We start from the raw sequence: 21176 nt of genomic DNA, 5'->3' as shown, positions 1-21176 counted from the left end.
AGGAGATATGGAAATAGGTTTTTAGCTGGTGAACTGTAACTGTATAGAAGCTTTTTCATTTTGCATCATACTGCACGCCTGCTGGCAGCAGCAGGATGGCAGAGGTCCCTGCTGCAGATTGCTGGAGTAACAATCAGTCTTCAGAAACACCCTGTTTTAAAAGGTAATTCATTCCTTTAAGCAAATTTATATTCTGAATTAAGCATGGCTTTTGAAGTGCCATGTGAACTTTTATTATAACAAAGTCATAAGACAGGAATTTGGCACCAGCTTGCTTTCTCTCCCAAGTGCATGTATCTTCTCTCCAGAGGAACGGTGGATTTCATTCTGAGACCTTGTATTCCCAGAAAAGCAGGTCAAAGTGATTAGTTTTCTTCAGCTTTGTTGGATTCACTGCCATAAATATACAAGAAGCTCCTCCACCTTTGAGCTAACACTCCTAAGTATTTAAACATATAATGCACAAGGGGATTTGTTTTGTTCTAGAAAATGGTTTGTTTACTCACCTGACCCTATTTTGAATGAGTACCCCAAGCAGGGCTGCTGAGCCAGGCTGTCTGCAAATGGGTTTTGTTCTTAAGAAACTGAACCCGTGTGTGGGAACATGCACTGGGACTCAGCAGAAACCTCGGCAGGGACTGTGCAGGACCAGATCACTTCCTTGCTCTGCTCCCTCTCTCCCATCAGCCTCCCCACAGCTCATCCCCAGTGGGGCAGCGGTGGCACAGAAGACCAAGCTTTTGGGGGCTTTCACAGAGCTGTGGGGAGTGTAAAACTATAGCGGGCACAAAGAAATCAGCAGCAATCTCTGTTCAGCCAGGCCCAGCTCTTCTAAGGCAGCAGTGACACCAGCACTCTGCTCTTCCTCTGGCCCCCACACCATAATCACACCTTTCTTGCCATGCCACGGTCCTTAAAAACACTGGGTAATTCACAGTTTACAGAATAATAATAACTGATAGCTTTTCCATTAAATCCACTTTAAAGTACCTCTTTTAGAGGAATCTGATGGTTATATCATTATGATTTTAATTATAATTTAAGGCTCTTTCTTATTTAAATACATTTTGACAAAACATCTTCATCCTGATAGGCAAGGCAAGCTCCTGGACATGATGAAACTTGCTTTGCTTATAAACAGATGATAGGACATGACGGATGTCATAAAAGAAACTGTGCAGGTCATAAACTGTACAGGATTTACAAAAATAGTGTCACCACATTTGTCATAATTCTGTTACCCCATGCAATTCTTGTGCTGAGAAAAGTGCTGTCACAAAACACAGCACTGCTAAAAGTTTGATAGCTTTTTCCTGTCGGAGATTAATTTATAGTAAGTTAGTAAGGACTGGATTTTATTTTATGCTTATTCTGTGATAGTGTTAATTTCAAAGAAAGCTGTGATAAATTAGTTTACTATGCTTTGCGCAGGAGTACTTTTACTGATTCAGCAGCTTAACTTACTCAAATCAAACATAAACATATCAACAAGCTACTTGCCATGATTTCAACTTTAAACTACTATTTCTGTATTTTTAAGACATTGCTGTATTTAAGTCCAACATGTGTGACAAACACATACAAACCAGTGGATGTCACACACTGCAGCTGAGAGTAATTGATGTAATTCACAAAAGCATTTCGGCTCTGTCCCTCGACTCATCTCTCCTAGTAACAAACTAAAATACTCATTTTTGTCTGGCTGCACGTCACTTATGATGTGACTTTCATATTCAACAATATACACATGCAGAACTTGCAGACTGCCGCTTAATGCTTTTTTTTCTGCCTTGTACAGAGCTGGAATGATTTCAAGTATAATTACTTAGAACAGACACTAATGCATTTCAGCTGGCACTTTGTTTTACAAAGTTGTTGGTTTGTCTTCAGAAAGGTAATAGTGGAAATTTATACAGCACCCATGGTTAGAGACAAATAATATTAATAACTATTGGGGTTTCATCAGGCCAGTGTGTGTAAAAGAACTTTTAACAGCACTTCAGCCTCCATTCCATGCTGTTCATTTGAATTGCTAAAATTCAGTGAGCTCCCTATGAAATAGTCATTAAACTAATATGTAAAGATCTGCAGCATGTAAAGACTTTCAAAGAGAAGAAACACTATGCACAAAAAAAGAATGATGACAGTTTTAAAAAAAAACTGGATACCACAACAAAAAGGTATAAAAATTTGTATTTATATTATGACGAGATAATGATACAACACAGTACTCCGTGTGCTACAGAACGTAGCAAGCGCCATGTACGTGCGTACAAATGAATCTGTATAATACAGTAAAATGCATCTCACAGACTATGAACCATTCCTTTGGCTCTGGGACCCAGAGGCTCTGGCACAGAACCCACTCGTAACACCTTTAGGTAACAATTTCACCAGTAAGCAGCAGAAGGCTCTCAGTCAGTGCTTCGCCTGCACCAAAGTTTCATCACTTAAACATCCGTATTGCACAGACCCTTCCAATGCCATAAATCCCGTGTAACCACAGTTTATGCCTCTCGTGCAAAATGGAAGAAAGAAATTCTGAAATTGGTGTGCCTTCCCTCTGCTTTGCCAATGGGCCAGCCTCTGGCTGGCCATGCCTCCCTAGGAATCTTTTCCTGGGATTATTTACAATACTTCAGGCAGAGAGGACAGCCAAGGTGACCAAATGGTTTCTGGGCTTTTCTGTTTCATATATCCCCTGCATTTTAATTCTAGGTGGTTACAGAACACACTTGAATGCTTTCTTTGCAGCTACCAATTAAGAACAGTGCTTTTAGGCAGTCACTTAAGCAAATTGGCTCATTTCATTGCTGGTGAAATTAATTTCTGGTGTGTTTGCCCCATTAATATTTGCAGGGAGTACAGCTCTTCCTTAAAGGGTATCTAAAGAGATTCAATTATCCTTCCACCAATTTTGGAAAGTGCAAGTTAGTGCACTGTTACTGGCTCATACCACACAAGACAGTGGCCTCTACCAGTTTAAAAAAAAAACCAAAACACAACAGGTTTCTGAAAGAGTAATTTGTTTTGCAAACATTCCTTTTTCAGTGCCATCATAAAATGAAGTGTATAAAATTAATATTACTTAATTAAAAACTGTGATGATGTGGCTGTTTTCAAAAACGTTTCTTCTCCACAGGGCTGCTCTGCGAGGATCAAAAATTTCACCGCTAATTACCAGTCTGCCAAAAAGTTGGTAAAATGGTGAAATAATCACCTGTTCCAGGAGCAGAGACTGCTGTAAGTACCTCCAGGAAAAGCAGAAGTACCCACCCTGGAACAGGTCTGCAGGCAGAGCCCACAGTCAAACAATTTCACCTCTTTCAGTTTCTCAGTTCTCCTCTTTTGGCATTTAAGTTCATGTGCTGAAATGGGTACAGTTGGATGCTCAGAATACTGGTATTTATCACTGTAATTTATTGGGGGTTTTTTTGTTTTTTTTTACTTATAATACTAAATGTTGGTGGGCTGCGTGTGGTATAGCTGAATCCATACTCATTCACGTCAAAAAAGTAACACACTTTAAGGTCAGACAGTCTTAATTCTGTAAGTTAGATGCAAGTTGTGTTAGATTTTAAGTCTTTTTTTTTTCACCCCAAAGCTTACAGTAATAAATTAGGATAGAAACTAATCTACAAACACCAGATGAAAAACTGTCCTTCTCATGGATTTTTAGGGGGCTTATTATCTCTGATTTAATCCAGTAAAACTCTCTGAACCGAGTTTGTCCTTTGCACAAGACAATACAGGATCCAGTCTCTGGTTAACAATATGTTGAAGAGTTTCTACTGCCAAACCTGCTCTTTTCAGAAGATAAATAAATCAGCTGCAATGGGCCTGGCAGGGTACAAGTTGGGCAGAGAGATTGGATGTGAAGGAGGATTCATCCCCTGAATTACAGTGGAGAATGTGCAGAAAAAACTAACAATTTTAGGCTGTTTTTTTATGCCTGTCTGCAGTGATGACAGAGCGCACTCCTGGAGCTGGAGGAAGCGCTAATCCAGGAGCAGTGAGGAGGCGCATATCCTCCCGACACCTGCCTGCTGCAAGGGAAAGCCCTTCCTTTCTTCTCCCCCCAGGAAACAGGCCAAACCTCCACGTCTCCATAAAAAGAACTTCTCGATGACTTCATCTCTCCAGAGCCCTTTCCACAGAGGAAAAGACCTAGCAGCCCTGTAATCTTGCCTCTACTCCTTCTTTTCCAGTGTGCTAATTGCAGGGGAATTAAGATGAGCTGAGCACTGGTACCTCCTTGCCTGCTAAAAGCACCGTCACGACACAACGCGGCAGAGCTGCCGAGGTGGTGGCAGGATTTAATCTTGCAGCCAACAGTTTACTTTTTGCAGTCATGTCGTGGTTACAGGTGCAGTTGTGTGCACACAGAGATGCATGCACAAATGTCCAGCTTAAAAAAATTACTAACAATAACACACTTTGCATCCCACGGGGTTACGGCCACAGGTAGCGCTGCACTGGCTGCTCAGTAGCAGGAGAATCGTGTCCCTGAAGGAATGTCAGAGCCCCAACTACACCTGTGGGACTGCAGCTCTGCTGGGGGGCCAGACCAGCCACCGAGCCGGACACTTGCAACTGTTGTGCCATTGCCTCTAACTGGGCTGCTGCTGTCTGGGGAAGCTGTGCCTGAAAATTCCACCTTAAATTGGGCTGCGCTTGAGGGAGAATGACACAGGCAGTATGGTGTCATTTTTCTTTACCAGCATAATAGCTCCCAGCTGTAATAACTGAAAAAGTAAAAACAAATAAACCCTTTTTATTTCCACTCAAGATTATTCGAGTAATTTTTATTGAAAATATAAGATCTACAAAGCCATGGATACCCAGCGTGGAAGAACTCATTAAGTTAGCACATTCATCTTTAAAAGGAAAATTTCAGGTTGACCTAAGGTACAATAATGTTCAATTTAAAGTCTTGTTTTTCCTTCTGTAAGTTTCAAATCTTTTTTCATTCGGAGGTTCTGTGCAAGAGCTGCTTGTCATGAAAGGAAACACTTTACAATCCATGAATGTGTTCATTATATAATAAATGAACAGCAACAATATACTAGCCTTTTTTTTTCCTGTTAACAGTCGTGTGTTAAAGTAAACTCTTTTTTTTTTTTTTCCATGATTTGGAAATTAGTTACATATGCACCAAAGGAGCTAGTAATTTCTGCTGCTTGTCAGCTACACACAATGAGTATATTGCTGTGTGCTTTCCCCAATAATGAGGATTTTAGTAATATGCAAGGTGTATAGAATGTAATACCAAAACCTGCATCACAGAAAATTGTTAATTGTTTTTTAATTCAGCTGCCAGAGTTGATAACCTTAGGCCCCTCCCCAGAGCCAAAGTAGGGGTGGCCATCCATTAGGTTATGTAAATTAAATGTATGTTTTCCTTGTTGGCAAGTTCCAAGCAGTAAGCGAGAGTGCAAACAAGGATCTGTAAGCTGCCACAAAATGATTTCATATTTCTACCCCGTGTTGTAAGAGCCAAAGGGAGGACACGTATGTCAGATGTTGAAAGAACAACTGAACCTTTGTTTTTGATCATTATGGTCAGTCTGTCATGAGGTCTTGTATCCGAATGCTAAAAATGGCACCACACTTGGACATCCCATAGCCTTACACAGTACGTTTGTGTTTCCTCAGCCACTGAGCGCTGGTCTCACAGAGACCCTGACTTTATAAGCTAACAAAATATAGATTTGGGTGCTGAAGAATCCAGGGGAGGGCTCATACAAAGACAATTAACCCTCGCACCAAAACCTAATGTTATGATTTTACTTAAAGCCACACTAAATCAGTTGTGAGAGGGTGAAGATATAAATACACCTCTCTGCTTCATCTGCAAGAATGTGGACAACTGACCATTTGAACAGAGGGTCTTGAAACAAAGCTTAGTTGTCCTTTAAACAATGAAAAGGAGAGGCATACATAAATGGTCACCAAGGCACAATATGACAAAGGTGAAGAGTCCCTGAGACTCTGGTCTGGGTCTGTACCATTCCCCTCCCTATACAAGTAAATGAGAACATTTAGGAAAATATAATACAAAATCTCTTACAGGAAATATAGACTACACTTGCTAAAATCACTTCCCTAAAAGTGTTTATAGCTTTTTTCTTTTTTTTTTTTTATTTTTAATTTTTTTCCTTTTTTTTTTTTCCTTCCATTATTTTTTTTTAAAAGACCTTCTTTAAACAGGTAATGCAAAGACTGGTCCATTTTTTTCTTACCCGGCAAGCCAAGCTCTAATGACTTCACTAAGCAGAAGTTGTATTAAAATACATCTTCATAGTATTGCTACAAGTTGGGTAAATATGTTCTGAACAGCTTGATGAGTACTAAATAAACTTTGCTGTTTTACAGCATACATTTTAATTTTTTTGCACTTTTTTTTTAAGAATAGAAAATGCAATTATAGTGTGCAAAAGAAAAAAAAATAATTATCTTCTAGCTGAATACTGTAATCTTAAGCCATGCCTTCCATAAAAATGTATTGACATGTGTAAATAGAAGAAAAGAAAAAAAATACAAGCAAACAGATTTCATTTCCTTGAAAGGAAAGATTAACCATCACAAACTGGATCACTTGAGTTCTGTATTCTTCAGAGAAAGAAACGAAAACAACAACCCATAAAACCACTGAAATGCTTCAGATGTCATCCATTCCACGATAACAGGTTAAAACTGCCATGTTGCTTTCTACTGCTCCCATTAACATGGATAGAATGATTTGCTGCTGGTTGGATATTGAATACAAAAAGCAAAAGAAAGTTGAGATCATCCCACATGAAGTCATTATTAGAGCTGGCTTTTCCCCCGTTTTGAAGTACAGTAGTGACTTGTAAATATGACCTTTTCTAAAGATCATCTGAGATTTGGAGATTTATCTGCCTGCTTTACCCAAACAACAACTGCTGAAAGAATTTGCTCTATGAAGCCCACTATGCAGCATTCAAAATATTTTGGGGTTTTGTTTTTTTTTTTCATGAAAAAATACCACAAAAAGTAGTTTTTTGTATCTCTGAATGACTAACACATTGTAGATTCCATTTATTCTTCCATGTTTGAAAAATGGTTTCTGCAAAATCAAAATAACTGTCAAACTCCCTTACGCCATGCTTCCAACAGTTTGAATTTAATTCTTCTTGAATGGAATGACATAATTTATTTCCTTTAATTTGCAGTATGGCTACATCAAGCTAGCTTTAAGTCACAACTGTACCTAACCACAGTTCTCTGCAGCAAACCCATGATTTACAATATCTAATATTGTGGTTACAGTGCAGGGAACCGTGGGTAAGAAACCTCCATGTCAGAGTACTGTGGTTGGGGTTTCCCGGAAGAGTGGCAGTTGACACCTCTGGAATATTCATATATAAGTGCTTCAGTCAGATGGTCCTGAGTTGAACAGGTAACTCAGGCACTATGAGAGCCTGGCATTCAGTCTGCGGGAATGTGTGTAACCTCCGTCACTCGAACCGCTTTGCAAACTGTAGTGGTCTTCAGCATCACTGGCACTTCCAATACTGTCCATTTCACCTGGAGTAAACTCCATTCCTTCAATGTCTACTTCTAAAGAAAACATAAGAAGGCACATTTTCAGAAAGGCAGCAGCTGTAGCAAGTAATTATGGGCCAGTGTCAATCAGCGTTCAGGTGGAACCTGAATCATGCTTCATTTTCAGTAATCAAAACAAAAAGAACTGGCACAGTAACTCCTGAGGAAATGATCATCTTGTCCACCTGAGAATTGAAATCCCTTCTGTCCTCAACCACATAAATACACTGCATGACATCAGTACCAAATGCTGTCCCAGAACTGTTCCAACCTGCACATGACACTGATCTAGCAAGAACCCGACCCTCAAAGGCGGTAATAGTGCAAGTCCCATTCCTGGTAATTCCAACCCATACAGGTGTTGGTTGGCGAGGACTGTGGCGTGACCGTCTGTCCCCAGTAACTGCCCCGAGACCAAACACTCAGCTCCCACAGGCCCTGAAACAGCCTGGGTGAGTGCTCAGCATGGAAAAACTTCCAAATGGGAAAATAAGAAATGGCAACGGGCAGCTCCAAGAGCTCTGTCTTAAATGAGAACCAAATGCAGAGAACCCTTAGTGATCCTTACACAGAAGATGCTTTAAAATTTCACAATAAATGATGTGGAATTAATTTATTCACACAAATGAATTAAGCCCAATAGGACTTCTTTTTCCAAGAGAAAATATTATGCCAGCCTTACCAGTAATTACACTAAAAATGCAAAACATTAAATGGTAATTGTTTAAAAAACTGGTAAAAACATCCACAGGATAAATAGCTTTAAAAATACACACAGTATTAATAGCTTCAAAACTGATTAGAAAAAGGAACATTTTTCAAAGAATGTAAAAAAGTTGCAGTCGTTTTTTATTCCTCAAATAGCATTATGGAACAACTTTGTCTGGGTTTTGTTGAAAGCTCAGTTTTAGTTCTAAATGACAGTTTCTCGTTCCCCTACCTCCCTTTTCCTTCCTGCTCCTGTGACTCCCCTTGGGAAGCCCTGGTTCAATTACCTTGTTCAGAGTCAGTGGATATTGTTGATCCCATGCTGTCAGTGCGGATACGCTCCATGCCCTGCACGGATAGCTGCTCCAATCTGCGCTTGAGGTAGCGGTGTTCCCGCTGTAATTGTTCTTTAATATTTAGAGCTTTTCGGTCCTGTTCTTCCAATTTCTTAAAGGGAGAGGAACACAGTAAGCTGACAGCTTTTACCCACGTTAAAGCAGAAGTAACTTAAGGTCTTCTCATAAACAGTAATTTAAAAGCAATATAAATACTTTAATTAAGTTAAAATGAAATTTAAGAATTTAATTTTTTAGTTAGCATTCTGCAGAAGTCAGTACAATTTTGGCCGTCTAGGTCACAGCTGAATTTGTCTCACAATAAGATATATGGATGCAGGGGAAAAAATAATAAAAGAAAAAATCCCTCAGAGACTCTCTTGCCACTGGCAGACATTCCTTGGCTAAGGCCAAATTATTGTTGCCTTGGTTGTGGGGAATATTTAAATCATTTTATCAGGCAAAACTGGCATCATCTTGATAACTCGAGTGCAGCTCAGTGAGAACATAACATCACTTTAGGTGAAATAAGAGACTTATCTATCACCATAAAGGAACCATCCTGAGCCTTTGAATGCTCTCCCTCCTACCACAGGCCATGGAAAATTTTAGTATTTAAAAAGCTTAATTAACAATAAGCAGCATTAATTATATATAGTGGGAGGAATTTACTAACAATTCTCTTTATTCTTGGATTTTTTTCCTTGAACCTCTGCAGAGCAAATATGATAATTCTGTGATATCTCCTACAAAATCAGTGGTATTAATCCAAAATTTCTCAGCAAACAGCCTGTGAAAGGATTCTTCCACATATCTACCTAAAATCTCCCCTCTGATAGAATAACAGCAGGTATTAATTTTGCAAATAGAAAGAATACATGCTGCACAGTTGGTCCAAATGCAGTAACAGAAGTAGCATCTTTTAATATTTCAACTGAACCCTCTTCCAAATCACTGATAGCTGGTTTTGACGGTATAATTAGGGCAAAAAGTGTAATGAGTAAGATGGGATTAAAAGCATGAAGGACACACAAATCAAAACACCTTTTATTACTAAAAAAATTATCTAACTGATGCAGTAAATTACAGGTTATAGCAGTAAAAGCACTTATAAGAAAGAGCAGATTTCTCTGTGAGCTGTGTTTACACTGCTGAGATTTAGGAGATGTGCAGGGAGTGAATACAGCTGCTGACAGTGTCTCCCCGCCATCTGAATGAACCTGGGCTTGGTTTTCTGAGGAGAGTGGGCTGAGACAGTGCACAGCAAACCACAAGCAAAAGCCTTCAGAGATTTTGCTGTTCCAGTGCAAGCCTGAAATAAAAGCATTTATCTCTGAAAAAATAACTGACACTCTTGAACTGGGCAGTTTCCTGGCTGAATGAGACCTACACTCTTCAGCCAGGTGTTAAGCCCCCTCCCAGGCAATACACTCCATAAAAATGCATCAGAGGTGGATACACACTGTTAAAATAAGAAAAGGGGTTGGTACATCCATGTACACAACAAACCAAATGTGCCCAATTGATCAGATTTCCTCTTCCTGTATTTTCCTGGCTGCAATCCCAAACTCTAACAGCTATTTTAGGAATGAACTCAGTGATTCATATCCAGGAGACTCAAAACCGTCCAATCTTTCAGAGTAAGTTTCAATACATGGGGGTGTGTGTGAAAAGTTCAAAACTAATGACTGTGTTAGAAATGGGAGCCGGGCACAGCCATGCTCTGGCAGTGCAGCAGGGAGGGAGCTGACCTGACAAAGGGGAGCAATTAAGTGCCAACCCAGTTAGGGCAGGTTCAGTTAAAATGTTAAAAAGAAAGTTAAACTTCAGTCTCAGTTTTCAGAAAACGAGTACTTGGTACTGTGCGCGGTGGATTTGGAAAGAAGCTGTTCCTAGCTTTTTTTATCAGCAGCTGAAATGGTAACTACAGGGCTAATCTCTCACACTCGCCACTTGTAAAAACAGTTTTTCAATTTGTATGCATAAGCCCATGATAGGGGGGCAGCCCAAGACAAAAACCACATGCAGTGCCTTTCACGCATGTTAGCCTGAATTATAAACAAGAGGCCAAAATCTCAAATGGTAAAAACAGGGGTTGCCCAGCTGGAGTAAATGTGCTTAGAAGAGTTGAAGAAGTAGCTTTGCAAATCTGTTCACACAAATAGTTTTGCTTAAATTAATCTTTAATTCTTTATATGAATTACGTTCCTGTAACTGCAGTGCATCTTAATGATGTACATCAGCAGGCTGTTCTCCAAAATATGCTAAGATTACTGGCAGTGTTCAACCTTTCCTGACACTTTTCTTGACCTGTTTCCCTGTAACACTGAAAAAAATGCAAGATGAGTAATTATAGTCCTGGACATAGCAGCAGAAACCTGTTCTTTAACTTTTACATTTGAATACCTCTTTGTCTTATTTCTGCACGTTACCAGGTTCCCTGAAAATGACGACAGTGAAAATGGGAGTGAAGGTGTCTTTGGAGAGAGGAGGCCTAAGGAGTAATTCATTTTCAATTACCTTTTCCAATGTAGAACCTGCACTGCTGCTGGATCACAGGTGAGATTTTGGGCTGTTTTTTTGTTTTAAACTCGTAACAAGGTGAGCCAGCAACTAGCAGGAGGTTGTATTTAATTTTTGTCTTCATTTAAATGTTTAAAAAATGCTTCAGAACCTGGTCAGCAAGATTTGGGATGTGGATAAAGCTCACTAGTAGCTATAATCCTTCTGACTTTTATTTTTTTTCATCATGAATGGATCTGGCTTTTTACACTGAAAGCAACACAGTACAATGTTACCTTGCTCAGTCCTTAAAACCCAAACACATTAATCAACAGCTTTGATACATATATATTATTTTTTTAAGCTACAGTGTAAATAATTACATTAGTTAGTAACTAAGCAGAAATGACTGTTTTATATATCTGAGACTGCCGGGTAAATTGCAAAACCTTGATACTGTGACTGAAATCCTTGCAACTAATAAAGGCCAATATATCCAGAACATTGGACATATGGATATGGATTTTGTGTGAAAATTAGTTTCCTCTCTATGGATACACATTCTGGAAGATTCTCCTTCAAAAGAAACAAAAACATGCGTGAATGTTTTTACCTTGATATGCATCTTAGCTCTTTTCAACAGACTTAGAGTGGTGTGTCTGGTGCTGTCCGGCCCGAGAGGCACAAGCTGTTTTAGCTGTTCCAAATATAGCCGGAGTTTAGCCCGCCTGCAATCATTAAAAACGGAGAGCGTTGTAGTAGAGTTGCACCCGAACAGCATATCCTATATGCAAACACCATCTGTTTGCAGGATCTCTGTGCAGAACTCGAGTGGCTTCCTTTCCCCTCCCTTTGGCAAAGTTTCAGACTGAAAGGTCACTTGAAATGCAATAATGCTGCTGGCACACTCAGACTGGAGTCTCATACCTGTGTTTCAAAGCAGTCTGCTCGGCCTGGTCAGTCCCATCTCAACCAAGGGGGAGTATGAGCAGAGATCTGAGAATTCCACGCAAGACTCCACACTCAACCCATGGCTGGGTAAGGAATTAAAACTGGGATTTTGCTTTAACACAGTGATTTCCGCAGGCAGAGACAGAGCTGTGGGCAGCTGCAGACCCCGGTTCCCCTCTCCCCATTCCTATCCCTGCCTGCTGCCATAGGACACACTCCTGCTATGCAAGGCAAGGGCACCCATGCAGCTCTGCACAACTCAGAGCTGTTCCCAGACGTGGTTTATGAATATTGTAACAGGGAGGTCCTGATGCCCCTTCTCTTCTCTTCTACTGGCCCACAGTCCCCCCGAGAAGGAGACATTCTTCCTCTCACTGTACAGCATTTATTATAAATACACAAGAGAAAACACTTCCAGCCATATTCCTCAACAACTGGGTCCTGCTTCCTCTGTTACTGCTTTGCAAGTATCACTACTGCTGCCCTCAACAATCTCTCCTGTACTAATGACATTAGTCTATCAGTAAAAAGAGGATGAACAAGGTAGTATTTCTAAAAATATCTCTTTTCCAAACCATCTCTCTTTGAGAAAGAGAAGCTGGCAATACAATAGTCCACGAAACAGTTGCTTCAACTATCCAAAACAAGGCAGTGGCGAACCAAAGAACCATGTGTGAGTGTGTTTCTACAGTTAAATCCTAAAGAAGGTCTCTCCTGGTCTTAATTCACGATTCTTGAACAGGAATCCACGTGGTTCAATGAGACATAAATGGATGCCGAAGCACTTCCATGAGCAACATGGCTACTATTTTCCTTTCTCCCAGCCTGTTACAGGCTGAACAAAGCGATGACCTGGAGCTGACATCCCCCACACAGCCATAAGAATAACTGAAGCAGATCTCAAGGGTGAGATGAATAATCATCTTTTTCAAATCTGCTCAATGCTGCATGAAGGAAACAAACATTGCAGGGAACTCAATGCTTCTGGTTGAGAATGAACTTTCTATTGAACAGTCAGTTCAGAATCACAACCCAGCATCAGTGTTTGAAATGCAGCTGAAGAGGATTTAATATGCACCAAATGACAAATTACACATGTGTAATTGGAATGATTAGTGCAATGTGAAAACAACCTGAAAATTAATGGGGAAAAAACTCAAAGCAAAATAAAATCAAATTTAAATACAGAACAGCAATGACTACACACTAACACATCTAGTTCTAGCTGCCTAAAAATCAGCCATGTATTAGGCAAGAAAGAAAACAGCATTTCTATAAAACTGTCAATTCTTTCTTCAAGCCACTTAGGGAAAAAGGAATATTGCTGAAAATGTGATTCACAGGAGAAAACTAATGACAGACTTTTTGTTTAGGCCTGGGGTTTGTTTTTAAATACAAGGCTCTAAACTTACCCATCTAAATCCTTTCATTTAAACAACACCAACAAAGGCTGGGCTAAGTATTCATAAAAACAGCCCCATCAGATCCCCGAGGCTGCTACCTTAAACTGGGATATTGATCTTTAAAACAGCGAAATACAAAATTATATCTGGTATTTATACAGAAAATCCTAATCAGGTAAATTTTTATTTCTGTGCCTGTAATCTCCAACAGCTGCCTGGCTGGGTTTGCATTTTAAATACAAAAACTTATTTCAGGGACTAAATTCGAATAATCTTTTTGTATTGTAAGTGGCCTCTAAACACACACGCAACCGTCTGCGTCACTCAGCAAAACTTGGATGCAACTGTATTTAGACAGCTGACAAGAAAGTAGAGACTGAAGATAAAGGAGGATATGGAAAGGAACAGGACAGGAATAGTATCGAGGTGGTAAATAAAGAGTTAAATGCATTGAAATGGAATGATCTATATACTTGGAGTAATTAAAAGTCTGATAAGGAATATACAGAATTGTTGATCTAAGATCTACTTTGTATTAATCCTGGAAAACGTTAATGAAACCAGACTACGTACTCAACTTATCTGCCTCTATTGCTATTTGAGGAAAGTCTGCTTACCACAGGGAGAAAGTAAGGCTTTAGTGCACATCCTTACCATTAACTGGGGAGTTAACAGAAATATTGCCAGGATTCAGGGGCATGGCTGTGTGCCTTTTTATATCACTAATTCTTTTAGGTTACCTGCCAACCCGGTAAAGCAGGACTTCACAGAAGTGCCATGAAAAACACTGGACTGAAGTTAAGAAGAGTATTTTAACTGACCAATGAGAAGAGATAAAAAGAACTAAATATTAACAAAAATGCTTTAGGCATTCTCAGCACTAACGACTGATAGCAGTAAATGTAATAAACACACTTGCTGAAAGATCTGCTCTAACTTCACCTTTTTTTCTTTTTTAAGGGACTTTTTCTTTCATCTAATTACTCAGCATCTATAAATCCATTAAAGATTTTAAAGCATAAGCTTTACGTCGATCTTTACATAAATGCAGGCATGCTTATGTGACTAACTCGTGTATTAGAATTGATGGCATAGGTTGTGAATGTACAAAAAGAAAACCAGCCCACCACAATTCCTGTGGTGCTGGAGTAAATATCCCCACGTCTTTCATTTTGCACATCTTAGAAAAAACTGTAATAAGAATGTAAGAAAACATTTCAGGCATGTTATGTTAACAGATCACACCAGCAGGAACAAGGGACTCAAACTTCACAGCAGATAAGTTGTCTCGTACAGACTCTGCCAGCACTAATTTCTCTTTTTCTGCAGGGACCTGACAGCTTTTGCTTTTCCTCGGCTGCCTGTGACCACCGGAGGAGGGAAAGGCACTCACAGAGGTAATCACAGCCGGAGCTGCTTTGTGTTTTGCAGCTCACACCTTAAATTCCACCTAAAAAAATTAACAGAAAAAGCAGCCTGATCTCAAGAGCAACGGGGTAACAGTCTCTGTGCATGAAATGTGGTTGAAGGTGGGTAATTGCACCGTGCTCCAGCTTCGGACCCTGACTGCTACACCTTCGCCCACACCAAGTGTGGTGTCAGGCCAGGACAGCAGTGCCTACAGAAGTGGGCACTGTTCTCACCTCATGCGGATGCACAAAAATATCCCCCTCGTCACTGGTACTGAATCCATCAGGGAAGGTAGGGATCTGAAAAAATGCCATCCAAAATCCGAATCCTCAAGCCTGCAGCTCTCCATTTTGGGTACTGCCCCACGTATGGAGAGGTGCACGGGTGCCCTATCTCTGATTTACCACACTGTCCTTTGTGCCAGCTGATAAAGGGGTTTCAGGTGTTCAAGACTTCAGCGTTTCTCCACAAAACATGGTCCTATCAGTCTGCATTACAGCTCTTCTAATGCTTAATAAGCCCACAGATTGTCCCACTGGAGGGACAAAGGACCAAAACAATGTTGTTAAGAATTTCCCTGTAGAAGGAGGACATCCACCGGAAGTGAATTTGAAGACCACTCACTGACTCTAGTCCTTGGAGACTCCACTTTGCTCCAGCATTCAGCTATGGAAAGGCACATTCACCACTTCTCAAAAAAAGGCTGCCCCTAACCAATTCCAAAATTGTGTTAAATCAGTCTATTAAGTAATGGTCAAGAAGCTTTGCCACATGTATGAAATCCCAGATGCAAATCCATTTTAATGCACCAAGAAATGGAATACCAAGATACAGAGAAAAAAAAAAAGAAACAAAAAAGTCTATTGTTAACCCTGGATAATCTTCATTCCAAGGAAACTGCAACAACTCCAAGAAATTCCTACAACTACTTGACAGGCAGTTGCAATGGGAACAAAATACTTCTCTGTAGGGCCAAATAATACAAGAGGCAATGGCTGTGAATTGTGAGGTTCAGGATGGATATTGGGAAACAAATTTTTTTATTAGGGCAGCAGTGCACTACCAGAATAGGTTGCCCAGAAAGGCTGTAGAAGGCAGTCCCTGGAGGTTTTTAAAGATTTACCCAGATAGAGCCATAAACATTCACAGACATACATTCATGTCTATGAACACGTAAATCAAAGATTGCCTGTAATGCTGCAGCATTTGACTCACAAGATTCCCATTTGTGTAACAGCAAAACACACACAACTGTGCAACTTGAACCTGCGCCACTCTGACTGATACAGTGCCGGCATGTTTGTGAAGTGACCTGATCCACTGCAGCCTTTCCACAGGGACTCTCCAAGGCTTTTTCAGGCCCAGCACCGCAGACAGAAATGGCCTACAGCCAGTCAGACAGCAGACAGTTGTTCAAGCAGCAGTTGCACAGTTTTTTGACAGCAGCAAAGGTGCATTTCCTAAAGCGTTCAAGTATAAATCTGCAGACTTTATTTGGAGGCCACTGAGCTGCACAAAGCCAGCTGGAAAGGCAAAGTGCACACCCCAAACAAGCTCCTCAGTCCTCAGCATGGCATGGCTCAGCCAGGCTGTGGGGACATTAAATGCCCACAGACACTCATGATACAGGGTGACAGTGTCAAGTTGATGTGAAATGTGTGTCTGTCCATCCTGCCACCACAGCTGGGCACCCCATGCAGACAAGCTTTCGACAGCTGACATATTTATGGTAGGTAGCATAGGGTGGGTACTTCCTTGAAGCTGCATCCAAAGACATAAACAACAGTTCCCACTGTTGGCATCGTGCTCCTGACTGCCAGAGGTCACTTGCTGAAAGTGTCAGAAGGGCCATGCTCATCTGTTTCTGAACATTTGTAGGCAAGAGCATAAAACTCGCTAGAGAAAAGTAAAATTCATGACAAGAGTTCACCTTGCACATCCTCCAGGTCTCACTCCACAGCCTCCTGAAATTAGAAGAATTACTCTCTCACATGTACCCATTCTGTGCTGACCCAAAACTCGTTGTAGAAAGGAAAAAGCAGCTCTATCAGCAGTTTGTCATCCTATGGGAAGTACCAGAACAGTTCCCTTTGGTCCACACCCCCTCCCTCCTATTAGCAGATTGCCCAGTCAAGACACGGAGCTGTCCTGGCCATACTGGGAGGCATCTTAGACCTGCAGCATCTCCAGCTGATGGGCAGCAAGGATCTGGAAGGCTAGGAAATGGACAAAAACTCACTCAATGTCTGTATTCCCACATTGCCTGCTCTGAATTTCCCTGCCTGCTGGCTCCAGCAGAAGCTGGTTGCATCAGACATGGTGTTGTTGCTTCAACATCCACAGCCCAAGGTACCTCTCACCACAGTGCACCACCTGAGCACTTATGGGCATGGAACAATTCTGGCCTCACAAGAAGGCCCCACCTGTGCTTTCTGCAGGGTGCCTTAATGCTAAAAACACTTGTGTGGCTGAACATGTGTCTGTGTTTCAGATGTCCCAAATTTAGTCTACTAAACTAGCTCTGTGTATGGGAGGTTGACATACTCTCGAATCAACTGCTAAATATACTTGTTTGGTGATGTTCTGAAAAGAAAAGGACACTTACAGATCAAACACTCAAATGACACTGAAAATGCAATCGCTACAAGCCGTGCTAGTGAGAACAAGAGGCACTTTTGAAATAGATGCAAAAATTAAAAATTCGTCATTTCTGTACGTTAACCGTTTCGGTCCAGAAACCAGACAGAATCAGACCCTATCACACGGCAAATTTAGGACAAATTTAATACAAACAAAACCCTCACTTCAAAGAATAGAAACATATTTGAAATTGATCTAGAAGAAGGCATTACAAGCTAGACAAGAGTTACTGAAGCATTTCTGATTCCTTTTCTCATGTTTCACAATTTTTTCCACATTCAAACCCATCCTGGTGCTGTGCAATGAAGTTAATACACAAAGGTTTAAATATAGAGCAGTTACTAAATTTTTCATTGTTGCATAATGACTATGTAATCTGGCTTAATAGCGTACATAGGATAAAGTCAGAGAAGAATCTCTGCACCAAAAATTCACTTCTGGAATCAAATGTTCTCCAGGTACATTGTGAACCAAAGTAGTCTGGCCTGAGCCCACAACTCTGGGTCAGAGACACTGGCAGTGAATTAATGGTTGTGTTTTCTCCTTAAAGAAATGAGAAAACCAGACATGAAATCCAGCATAAAATACAGAAGTGAACTAATTGTAAGACACTCATGTTTTTACAGGAAGACTCTTCACAGATTTATTTATGAAATGCAAATACCTGCATACAGGGAGCACTCAAGTTTTAGACAGAATCAGCAAACAGAATCTCAGGATCCTTTGTAACATGCACTGGTCAGGATGAACACAGACAAAATCATTACTCATTAAGTTATCATTATTTCAAAGTTCTTAAATGCAGAAATGCAGCAGTAGAAATTTCCACATTGTGACTTCAGGTTCACCTGCCACCAAGGTAAAATCAGGGTGAGGAACCCTGTCTGCCTTCTGACTCCAGCTTCAACCCTTTCTTACTGGAGCTTGACACAACAAAGCAGCATCTCTTAAGGGCTGCAGCTCTTTTTATTCTGTGCACAGTCACGCTCTACAGCAATGACGGAATTTTCCTGCAAACTGTTTTAATGGTACTGATAATTCAGTGTGTTTGTATTATTTTGTATAGTCCTGGATATCATGGCCACACGTGTAATGTAGGTAATTATGTAATTATATACCCAACTCTGTTTAGTAGAAGCTGGTACTGAAGCATAGTTGCCTTGCTCCTCTTTAAGCTAACACATTTACTGAAGTGTCAGGAATTACATATTTACAGCTCTACAAGACTTTTTATAAGCTACCAAAGATGATTCTGTACTAATTAAAACACATTTGTTTACAAAGCCATTTAAAGAGATTATATATAAACTTCCATCTTAAGAAATCACAGACATTCAATCAGATAAAAATGGTTCTAAAGAAACCTATTTATTAATGGTCCAGACAGCATTTACCACACCTCCAGAAAAATATTAAATACAATGGAAGATAACAACCCTCAATGCAATATAAAATCCTATCTCTTCCAGATTTATTTCACTCAGAAACACTTCCAATACTTTCTCCTCTACAAAGGGTACCTCAAATACTTTTTTTTTCCAAAGGATGCCCCAGCTCACACTTGAGCTGCACAATCTATTTCAACTGCACGACAAATTTGCTGTAGTGAAAAGGAAAGAAAACCTCTCAGTATTAAAGCACTGTACCATAGCAAGGCACCCAGTGTGCCAATTGCTACGAGATGTGTGAAAAGCTCACTCACAGCCTTAAGAGTCAAACGCAGAGAATTCAGTCGCTCTCTTAACAGCAAACCTCTTGCCTTTTATTATCCAAGGAAAGATAAGCCAAACACCAGTGTTCTGCAATAGATGTAGTGTTTTTTTTTTCATATTAAGAACAAAATCCTGAAGTTTGCGGTGCCGGTGAATATTCAAAGGTTTGTTCCACGTGGCATTTTTTGCCTATGTCTAAGACCTCATAGAGGCCTCTGCAACTAAATTCAGCAGCAAAGCCTGGGAAGGCACCGTGGAAACTAACAAGCAGAAGGAGCTGCGAGTGCCTAATTGCAGTGATTGTTAGTGAATTAAATGCAACAGCCCTACAATCAGTGCAACCGCCCGCTTTATTTACTGTGGTAACTAGGAGTTTCATCCCCTATATGCATTTTCAGTGTGCTGAATACTTGTTTGCATCTGTTTTGCTAAACTGAAACCAGCCAGATCGCTTTAACAGCCTTGGTCTTGGGATACCTCGGGAGTATCCAAACAGAGGATATCAACCACCTATGAAGGCAATTGCTGTGTCTCTCACCATCACAAGCTTTCAGAGTCAGTGCTGCCATGGACTCATCTGCAAGTTTTCATGGGAATACTGATCAGAAATGTCTGGTGCTGTTCCTAATGCTAAGGAAGACAGAAAAAAAAACTCTGCTGCCTGTTATACAGCTAATGATTTCCATGTTTTGCGCATTTTTATCACTCTGAGAAATATTTTAGTTCTCTTTTACACTATATATAAATGCACACTGCAGCACTCACAGTGCATTTTATTTACTTTCACTTAGTGCCACTTCAGCCTACTTGCTGAGCCTAGACTCCACACTTGACTTTTGCCTTTTTACCTTCCAAAAGATGCCACTTGTTCTGGAACATATGCATGGTATCAGAACTTATTCCTACATCTTTCAGTAAACATAAGTTAAGGGAGGCATCTGCAGTGCCTTAAATGTATGCATTTTTGGCCAGCTAAGCCTCTTGGCAGCAGGGCACAGAAAGCTACCTGGGATGCAAGCTGGGGACAGATGAAGAGTGGCTGGTCTCTGACAGGGAAGCTGCTGACTCCTAAGAGGGGGAATGCCTCGCAGACCTTGCTGTCCACATTGCCCTCTTTCTCTTTCCCTCCTTTCCCCACCCGTCCAGTAGCACCTTGCTGAATGCAGTGACAGTTGCCTGTCCTAAATTACAAGCACTGGGCTACATAACGTTTCTTCACCTCTCAAAACACCCAAAGCAGACTTCAATGCACTTTATGCTCTTATTCCCACCGGAAGGTGAGCTGTGGTGGCCTGAGCACTGCCATAAGGCAGGGACAGCAGCAAAGATGAGGAAATGACAGCAGCTCCTGAGGCTTGCTTTGGGCTGGAATGACCCTGTAAAGCAACACAGACAACACTAGCACGAGAGACCTGACCGGAGCCTCAGCACCTGGTGCTGGTCAGACTGCCCAGTGCTGTCCCTCAGGAGTGCACTGACAGCAGAAGCAGACAGACTGATGAGGGTCCCAGAGTCACATCTGACTTAAACCAGCAGAAGGAATAAAAGCCCTGTGGCACAGTTAGTGCCTGTTGCTGTATTGTTCCTCAACCTTCTCCCACTTGAGCTCTCCTGCTGTGGCAGAGTGAGCACGAGCTGTCAGAGGTGTGTGAGGTGTGACAGAGATGTGACACAGCACAGTGCACGCTCACCCACGGAGCCAAACTGCCCACAGACCAACCCAGCAACACAGGAGGCACTCAGAGGAGCACTTGGACAAGGCAGGGCACAGGCAGGCCCACGTCAGCAAGGACTCTGGGGCAGGTGGAACACCAGCAGCTCTGACTGGTATCTGGTTTACCCACTGGGAAACCATAGCCTCAGGCTCTGCAGTATTAAGAGCTGCAGGACCAACATCTGACCACTCTGATCTTCTCTCCTTGTTTTTTAACAGACTCCTCCCTGCA

General features: G+C 41.0%; 1 protein-coding gene across 4 annotated transcripts in view; it reads right to left on the bottom strand.

Moving 5' to 3' along the window:
• Nucleotides 1-4771: 4771 nt before the first annotated feature.
• Nucleotides 4772-21176, bottom strand: part of MXD4 (MAX dimerization protein 4) — a 38597-nt gene continuing 22192 nt past the window's right edge. For 3 of the 4 annotated variants that reach the window (XM_027699860.1, XM_027699861.1, XM_027699863.1), the window contains exons 4-6: nt 11728-11842; nt 8565-8724; nt 4772-7584 (exon numbers count right to left, since the gene is read on the bottom strand). In XM_027699860.1, coding sequence (XP_027555661.1) covers nt 7436-7584; nt 8565-8724; nt 11728-11842 — 424 coding nt within the window. In that variant the 3' untranslated portion in view covers nt 4772-7435. Of the gene's footprint in view, nt 7585-8564; nt 8725-11727; nt 11843-16808; nt 17798-21176 lie in introns of those variants that run through there. The other variant, XM_027699864.1, reaches the window with a different exon arrangement.

The sequence above is a fragment of the Neopelma chrysocephalum genome, unplaced genomic scaffold (assembly GCF_003984885.1).
Source record: "Neopelma chrysocephalum unplaced genomic scaffold, ASM398488v2 Primary Assembly neopelma1_142, whole genome shotgun sequence".
Taxonomy (NCBI): Eukaryota; Metazoa; Chordata; class Aves; order Passeriformes; family Pipridae; genus Neopelma; species Neopelma chrysocephalum.
This window is presented reverse-complemented; position numbering and strand designations above follow the sequence as displayed.